Source organism: Scaptodrosophila lebanonensis, unplaced genomic scaffold (assembly GCF_003285725.1).
Source record: "Scaptodrosophila lebanonensis strain 11010-0011.00,11010-0021.00 unplaced genomic scaffold, SlebRS2 tig00000118-arrow-arrow-pilon, whole genome shotgun sequence".
NCBI classification, from domain to species: domain Eukaryota; kingdom Metazoa; phylum Arthropoda; class Insecta; order Diptera; family Drosophilidae; genus Scaptodrosophila; species Scaptodrosophila lebanonensis.
This window is the reverse complement of record NW_022060578.1, coordinates 1,230,756-1,240,062: the sequence shown is the minus strand read 5'-3', so window position 1 is coordinate 1,240,062 and position 9,307 is coordinate 1,230,756. Positions and strand designations below refer to the sequence as shown.

At 40.8% G+C, this 9,307-nt stretch overlaps 2 protein-coding genes across 2 annotated transcripts; both read left to right on the top strand.

Moving 5' to 3' along the window:
- The first annotated feature begins 293 nt into the window (after positions 1-293).
- LOC115628604 (cytosolic non-specific dipeptidase-like) lies at positions 294-2,141 on the top strand. The gene has a single exon (XM_030524788.1). The coding sequence runs from the start codon at positions 294-296 to the stop codon at positions 2,139-2,141; it is 1,848 nt and encodes a 615-aa protein (XP_030380648.1).
- A 1,018-nt stretch (positions 2,142-3,159) lies between these two features.
- On the top strand, positions 3,160-9,039 carry LOC115628495 (cytosolic non-specific dipeptidase-like). The gene is made up of 2 exons (XM_030524630.1): positions 3,160-5,008; positions 8,838-9,039. The coding sequence occupies exon 1, from the start codon at positions 3,199-3,201 to the stop codon at positions 4,951-4,953; it is 1,755 nt and encodes a 584-aa protein (XP_030380490.1). The 5' UTR covers positions 3,160-3,198; the 3' UTR covers positions 4,954-5,008; positions 8,838-9,039.
- Positions 9,040-9,307: the final 268 nt, after the last annotated feature.

Here is a 9,307-nt window from a genome sequence, read left to right as displayed (position 1 = left end):
CATAAGAAGTTAACAAGTTCATAAGTAATATTTAGAGGCTCATTGCTCTCTTAGAGTTTCATTCCTTACATCATAACTATAGTCCCTTCACATATATTGATTTGGAAATAATTTTACGGATGAGTAAATAAGCTCATGGCAAAAACTTAAAACATGGATACATATATCAGTTTTCTGTAAAATTAGTTTTTTATACTTAAAGTGAACCCTTTTTTTTCTTTCAAATATATACTGAGGACAGTTTCGTTACCAAATTAGTCAAAATTTAAAGCAAATAAAAATTATCAATCAATATGAAAAAGATTTTCAGGAAGGAACATGCATCGGAAAAGAAGGAAGATGAAGACGAGGAATTCGAAAGATCCACTCGTCACTGCCGCTGCAAGCACTGCCCCATTATACATCGCAAGAAGCTCACTGAAATTGATATCGACCGACTAGAAAAAAAACTGAAAACGGTTCAATATAAGATTGATGAGGATGTAGATCAGCAGCTCAGGGAACTCGCCGAATTCGTTCATATTAAAACGATTTCCGACGACGTTGAATGTCTCAAGGAAACGGTTAAAGCGATAGATCTGATGGCTAATAAGTTAGAAAAGTTGAATTTTAAGGTGGAAGAATTTCAAATTAACCAAAGGACAACAACTTGTGCTGAAGTGCCACCCCAAAAAGTTTTATTTGCCACATACTTCTCTTCGCCCACAAAGAACACGCTTTTACTCTACCTTTTCCTAGATGTATTTCCCACAGAAGAGGAGAATTCCTGGTTCAAGAATCCCTTCTCGCTGAGTGATAGCGACGGGATTCTATATGGACGAGGCGTTACTGCCGGCAAAGGACCCGCAGTCTGCTGGCTACAAACGTTTCGCACCTGGAAAAATTTATACCACGATTTGCCCGTGAATATCAAAATAATTTGCGAGGCCATGCACGAGGTGGGCAGCGTAGGAGTTCATCAGATTGTGGAGAGCAGGACGAACTTTTTTGATGACGTTGATTACGTAATTTTCTCGTTTAATTCTTGGCTAAACGACGAGAGACCCGTCATTTCTTGCAGTCTGTGTGGCTGGGCCAGTTTTGGCCTTGAGGTGAGGGCCGGTAACAAAACATTGGACAGCGGCATTGCTGGTGGTCTAGTCTATGAGCCAATGACCGACCTATGTCACTTGATGAACTCCCTAGTCGATGATCGCCACAGGGTTTTGGTACCCGGCATAGATTCGATGACCCGCCCAATCGGTCAATACGAATGGCAATTACTGCACCAGGCCGAATATGGTGAGTACTTTTATGCCTACAAGGAAGTGCTCGATGTCCGCAGACTCAAGCACGAGGTGACCAAGATCGAGCTATTGCGGAATCGCTGGTGCAAGCCCTCGCTGACCATGCATGGGGTTGAGGGCTGCTACAGTGGTCATGGCTCCCAGTGTGCTCTGCCACTAACTGTGATTGGCAAATTCACTATCAAGCTTCTGCCCGACCAAACAGTGAGCCACATTCACGTCTACGTCCAGGAGTATCTTAATTCCAAGCACGCTGAGCTAAAGTTGCTCACGGACATGCACCTTATGGTGATCGATGGCTGTGATCCATATTTGTGGTCCATGGAGTCAAAGCATATGCATGGCATCCGAAATGCTGTAAGCAGCGTCTTTAGAGTAGAGCCTAAGATGTCCAGCCTCATCTGTCCCTGCCTGCCCATGGCCAGCTTCATTCGTAAAACAACAAAGAAAACTGTCATTGTGATCCCATTCACCAATCGTGCCGATCGACGAATGCAAATCAACGAGTCCATACCCAAGTCCCGCTTCATAAACAACACAAAAATGTATGCTGGCGTGCTCCATGAGCTCTCACTTATGCCCGTACGCTGCAAGTGCGATGTTATCCGCGACTATTGCCTCCGTCGGGGCTTTGGGGAAATATTGGACCATCAGATGCTGCCGCGGCAATCGGCACCACCAAAGAAAATGAAGAACCTTCGCCGAATGACTAATATTAAGACGCTCACTGTATTGCCCCAAGACTATCAGGATAGCAACACAAAATCGAATGATGCACCCACTACGAAACGGAGAAAGAGTAGCTTCAAGAAGCTCCTATTTCGTCCCACGAACATCTTGAAGAGTAGTAAATAATTGGGGCCACTGGAACAGTATGTGAACATGCATTTACCATATAAAATCGTTATTATTTATATTTGGTTTGAAAATAGACGAATTTATCGACCCTCAACTAGTATACTTTACTTTAAATAAAATCGCACTATTATAAGGTTGTTCATTAGCGCTCATTAAATAATGTTACCCAATCATGTCCATATAGTATTATCACAGAAGCTATCTATGTATACTAGGATACAGAACGATTCAGAGGGTAACGAAGGCGTCTGACAGAAGTAATTGTAACACCGGAGAACATATTAGTATAGAACTTTGTTGGAGACCTTCTCCGTTTTAAGAAAAAGGTGCTGGTTCTAAAGTAGAGAAGGGCCCGATATAAAGGGGAGTTTTAATGGGTGCATCGAGTAAAGCAAGCATTCCGAATTTCCACTCCTAAACTCTAACAAATAAGAGTAGGAGGCACAATTTACGATGTTACTTGTGCTCAAATATTAAGGTTTTTTGTTTTTAATAATGAACACTATTATAGCAAATAATTTTGAAAAGATATAAAATGCAATAATATTATATAACGTATCACTCCCGTTCTTAGAATTCTTTTCCATTTATGCAGTTGATTCGTCTGCCGCTTCATGTCAAGTTTGATCGAAATAGGCCAATTGCTAAAGAATTATAGCCATAAGAGTAATCTACGCCGACAATTTTAGTTAGTCTTGCTAATATGCACACACGCAAATAGATAAACGCATATACTATATATGTACATAAATATATGATTCATATTGTACCAGTATTATAATATAATGCCTATATCCTATATCAGACACATTTAAACGGAATTCCAACCAAATGGAACTATTCACACAATATTAAAAGTGCCAAAAACTAAACCTTACTACTTGTACTATATATATTAAAAAGGCATCGTCAGGCATCATAGGGAGCTTTTTAAAAAAGTACTGAAGGACTGCTGTTCGGCATCAGATCAAACATTTTCTAAATTTAAGTTTGGAAAACATCAGTATAACAAAATTAATATTTGACTTATAATAAAATTTCACAAATTGGAATTATGATTTGTTGGGGTGATCGTAGGAATTGTGGCGTGCTACTTCTAGAAGATGACGAAGGCACTACCGAGCGCTGTCGGTGCATTCGCGATGAGTGTATAGACGATCTCCCACTTGATAAGAGACAAAGGCCAAAGGAAACCGAATTTAAGAAAGTCCTTAGAAACTTGGACAACAGAACGACGAAAGACTTACGGCAGCTTAATGATATTTTAGCTATTAAATCGGTTTGCAAAGGCGCAGACTATGGCGAGCAACGAAAAATAGCCATCGAAACTATAGAAAAAACCCTGCAAGCTCTTGATTTTGAAGTGGAAGTTGTTGAAATAGGCTCAGATGTGGACAAAGGAGCAGATAGGCATTTTGTCATCTTCGCCGACTATTTTTCGACGCCTATTAAAAATACGATACTGGTCTACGGCAATGTCGACGTGATGCCAATAACTGAGCGCGAAGCAAAAAAGTGGATACATGATCCCTATAAACTGACACAAAAGATGGGGACTTTATACGGGCACGGAGTGGCAACGTCCAAGGGTCCTATACTTTGTTGGATACAAGCAGTGTCGGCTTGGATGGAGGAGACGCGCGACTTGCCTGTGAACTTTCGCTTCATCATCGATACGAACCACAACAATGGCTGCAGTGGTCTAACCGCACTATTCGATGAGCGACCGGACTTCTTTCTGCCCGTGGATTTGGTGATTTGCTGCACAAACCATTGGATTTCGGAGCACATGGCTTTGATTTCCACCAGCCACAGCGGTTACATTCATTTCTCGCTGGAGGTCATGGAGGATCCAACTAAAGAAGGGGGACGCGAACCACTTGCCGATTTGAGTTTGCTCTTAAACTCGCTGGTGGATGAGAAAAATAATATACGTGTGCCGAACATAGATCGCCACGTGCGACCCTTAACTCACTCCGATTATATTATACTGACCAAAACGGAATATGGCATAAGTGAACACAAAACCAATATGGGCGCCTCCAGACTGCCGCATGACAGCTGTAAGGCCGAAATGCTGAAGCACATGTGGTGCAAACCAAGTCTCAGCATAAACAGCGTCGATGCCAAGTTTTGCAATAGCTCCCGGGATCTTTACTACCCCAAGAAAGCGACGGCTACTTTCACCATCAAAATAATCCCCGATCAGAGTATTGATTACATCTTCTACCAAGTAAGTGAATATCTCAATGATGTTTACAAAAAGAATTGCTGCAAATCCATCGCGAATCTTCGCGTCGTCGAGAAGCTACATCCGCTGCATGAGCCTCGACATTCCCCTGTCGATCTGGCCGCGAAAGATGCCTTCAACCGTGTTTATGGACGCGAAACGGCGCACTCCGAAAATATCTGCATCTGCATCCCCATCCTAAATAAGTTACGAAGATATTGCAGTAAGGACTCCCATGCACTGCCATTGCCTTTTTGCTCGACCCACACTCGACCCAATCGGCCAAACGAGTCCATTCCGGAGGTGATGTATGTAAAGAACCGCCTTCTTTTTGCAACTCTCATGTACGAAGTGGGCCAAATACCCGCCTTTTGCAAATGTCGTCGAATTCGGAACTATTGCAGACTGCACGGCAAGACAAAGGAAGTCGATTACACCCGTGTGGTCGACGTCCGCAAGCAACTCAACACCTACCTTGTCAATGAATATGAGCAAAACAGGATCGTTCAGTTCAAGGACTCTGATGTGCCCACTGCCCGCGACACTCTACTCCAAGGTATCTCGAAAGAACTGGATTAAACCAGGAATGGATCTATCAAGTCATTTAAAAAACGGATCTTACTATACTTCAAACGTGCGTACCCCTCTCATGTACAAATGAAATTTTGTATTTTTCACAAAAAACTGTTGTTATGCTCTGTAGCCGAAGGGTACACAGAAGAGGGCGTGGCAGACCCCTCATCTTTTCCGCTTACTGTTTTTGATCTTTATTCCAGAAGTAATAAAGAAAGCCCTCATACGTGCATTACAACAAAATGTACTTGAAATTGAATCAAAAATCTGATTTCAATATCATTCTTGTATATGTAGTTGCCATAGATACGATATGATTTACGAAAACTATAGTTATGTAAAAGATATTTGGATAGTTTCTAGGGACTTCCAATATTAGTCCAAATAGACTTATGCTACATGTGTTATTAAAAAAACTCAGATCAACCACAATCACAAATTGTGTTAACATAAAGAAAAAACTAAAACAAATAATAGACCAAGTCCGGCCTATATACTCATTCTTATGACGATGTCAATATCCCAATAGTTGAAGAATATTCATACTGCTTCGCTATTGCTACATTTTCCAACTTTTTACTAAAGATAAACTTCAAAATATATTTAACTTTATTTAAAATGATCGCCAACCGACTGTTGTAGTTTGATAGTAGACAAGCTGGCTTTAGAAACCGTGATAAAGATAATCATTTAAACATTTTCGAAAGAATTTAATATGCTGTAGATCACTTAATTTGAACCATTAATACAATAAGCAATAAACAACAAATTTAAATGAAAGACAATCCACTGTAAGGCTGGCTGGCTGGCTGCTGCGATACTCAGGGCGTCGTTCTTGTTAAAGGTTGAAAGGAGAGGTCGCACTGAAGCGCACCGCCGAATTGTATTATTAGAAATAAAACCCGTGTATTTTATTCCGTCGTACATTGGGGCCCATTATTAAATTTGAGCACACTCCGGCCGGCGAGGGTACCCGCGGCAGAGCAACGTTACAAGTGGCGCCCGAGCAGGGACCCCAAAGGCAAATAGGTGGAGGTTATTCCTTGCAACAGCGGTTGTGGGAAAGCGTGCGTATCTACGGTGATACGAACGCCCATGGCGACTCCAAAGCCGGCGGGAGCGGTGCTTCCATCCATATCAATAGTGACTCCAGCTGCAAAAGCAGCAGCACACCCAACGATTCACACACACCATAGAGGACGGTTTCCAGAGACTGAGCAGTTGAGACTCGTCCACAACAACGTCCAGTAGCAGTATCCGCCTGGCTGGTGAAGAGGTGCACTCGCTCGACGAGTACGCAAGCGAATCGTTCAAAATGATTATGAAAAGCAATGTCAAAATACTTTTGTCCAGCCAAAAAATCATAATATGCTACGCAGATAATCATAGAAATGTGTTACGTTATCAGTGCGATCTTTTTATAGCCTGTACCCAAAGGGTGAACGGCTGTACTAGTTTTGTGCGCATGTATGTAACACACAGAAGGAGGCGTGGCAGACCCCACAAAGTATATATATTATTGATCAGGGTGACAAGCCGAGTCGATATAGCCATGTCCGTCCGTCCGTCTGTCCGTCTGTATGAGCGCAAGGATCTCAGAAGTACAAGAGGTAGAATGACCAAACTTGGTATCGAGGTTCCCCTGAGCCCCAGGCAGATTACAAGAGTACAAGCTATTTTACTGTCGGGCTTGCTCGACTATAGCGTTCTCTCTTGTTTTCTGTTGAAGATTTTTATATCTGAATGAATACGGTTACTATTCTAAATTTGCAGAAATATCCGGTTTTAAATTTTGCAATGTGTTGTCAAAATACTTTTGTCAGGCGGCAGGCCACGCAGGCTGCGACTGCAAGATATGGTCAGTACTTCCGGCGCGAGATGCAGCTCGTTGCCCAGCAATCACCAACATATACCACACACCGCAATTTTAATTCAAACACGCGGCGGAAATGGCGAGTTGCCAGAGTGAAGACCACGAAGCGACGGAATGGCAGCGCGATCAGCTGACTGGGAAGTTACAGGTGGCGTCGCCAGGTGGACAAACGCGAGGGGTAGCAGCGCTGCCACCCAGCTGTTAGATATCTGCCTTTCGATCATGGGGCGATGCTAGCAGAATTCGAAAACACAACCGATCGGGCCCCCTCGGTCCCTTGTGGAAAGGGGGAGGTATAGCGACGCGCTGGCTGCTGCGACACATAAGGCGCGGATGTAGTTGTAAGCCTAGTTTATAAGTTTAGTATATAAGTTGATATCAACTGAATTATATAGTAGTGTAAGTAAGACGCGTGGCGGGAGTTTAGGTTTAGGTTAGTCGGAGTTTGCAGGCGTTCAAGAGTGGACGTATAATGAAAGGCCATGTTTGTTAATTAAAATACATATATTTTGGAAACCGCGTCTTTCACTCTTTGTACTTTGGGGTGCCCGTAAATTAAATTTCAGCACGCTCTGGCTACTCGCGACAGAGTAGCATCATTATACCACAGCAAATCTTCAAATCAATACACTATCTCGAAAAAGTTAACCCGCGGTTAGTCGCTCGGTTAAGTTATCCTGATTTTAGTGTCTACATACCGCTCGAAAAGGCAAACTTTTCATTTAACTTTTCAGAGCGTATGTATTTTTTAAACCAACTGTTACTATACAAGCGTGGAATAAGTAAGATACTTAGTAAAGAACACATTTCGTTATCTGAGTTGATTACATCATAGTGCCTACGACGATATCGTTCGAAAGGTTCAGTTGTTGATGCCGAAGGTAGATGATTATATTAACATCAGCATTGATGGCATTGAACATATGAACAGGCGTCTAACTAAGGAAGATAACGGCGATTTTATCGATCAAGATATTCCATTGAAAAAATGGTTTAAAAAACAGTTACGATGCAAATCAAATGGCAATATGAGCACGGAAATGGTTAAGAACTATTACACAAAAGGATAAAACAAACAAGTCACGATTGCTCCTTTAAGCCACTCCCCACAAATTAAATAAAAGTTTCTTTTTTTTAATTATGAAAACTAAGTCATTGAAATAAATTCAAATGCGTTTTTTTTCAATTTTGAAAACTGCTAGTGAATTACTTTTGGGACATTTCAAAAATCTACTGTAATTCGAATTTAAAATATAACATCTCATGTTGCCACATTAATTACGATTATGCAAATGTAGACTGGACTTTAGTAGCCGCTATTATTTATTACTCTATTAAACTAATTTACCCGTTTTTCAACGCATGGGAGCTTTTAATAAATAAATATAATAAATTAGGTAAATAAATAAAACAAATTAAATCGAAATGATGGTTTTTAGTAATACTTGTAGTCATGTTTGGTAAAAAACTATCCTTCCTTTACCCGTTGCTAGGACTACGGCTTGTCCGTCTATATTATCTTTTGAGCAGTAATGTCCCTTGCATGCATTTAATAATAAATGAATAATCTCCAGAGACTGTTCCAAATTCTTATTTGTTTGAGAACTGATTGAAAAATGTCATTCTCAAATTAAGCTGAGGAGCTTGGTATATGTTTAAGAACTAAACTATACTGTATTTAATACAAATGATATTGCACCTATGCACAGAGGTCGCGTCAAATGCGTTACGACTTTGGCAAAAAAGCAACGACGATTTTATTTTAATCACTTAATCGCGTAAATGCAACAACAGTGTCAAACAACATCATTACATAAACAGTTGCTGTAAATTAGACCGGCTTAAAACAAGATAAGCGAGATAAAATGCTACACTCGAGCGGTCCCGAAAGTGAAATTAGTTCTAGTATTTGCAGCTTGTGAGCGTATTACTGAAGTGAAATTATTTTTATAATCTTTACATAAAATGTACAATTCATTACTTTTTTCAAATTTTTAAATTTCCAAAATTATTCTAGGCACATGTACAGAGTATTTAAAAGTCGAGACACCCGACGTGTGCTTCTCCACTTGTTCAAAATTGACCGATTGGATGAAATTTAAAATAAAAGAAAGAACTTATACATATGTATATTAATTATGAGCATTTTCAAAGGATCGGTAGCTTTGGAATTGTGTTTCCTGGGAATTACGAGAGTCTACTTACCAAAGTCAACCAACATGGGCTAAGTCGTTTCCGAAATCAAGGCGTTTATCCAAACAGATATACTTGTAGGTATTAAAACAACGACTAATTACATATGTATGTACAAGTATACACAAGCAGCTTACCCACCCACTAGCCAATCCACCAACCCACCAACTCACACAAAATACGCCACACTCCCAGCCAAACAACACTCACACACACACATACTTGTACCTTCTATAGATAACAAACGACTGATACAAAGCACAGACCCCAACGATCGACCAGCAGCGTGCAAAA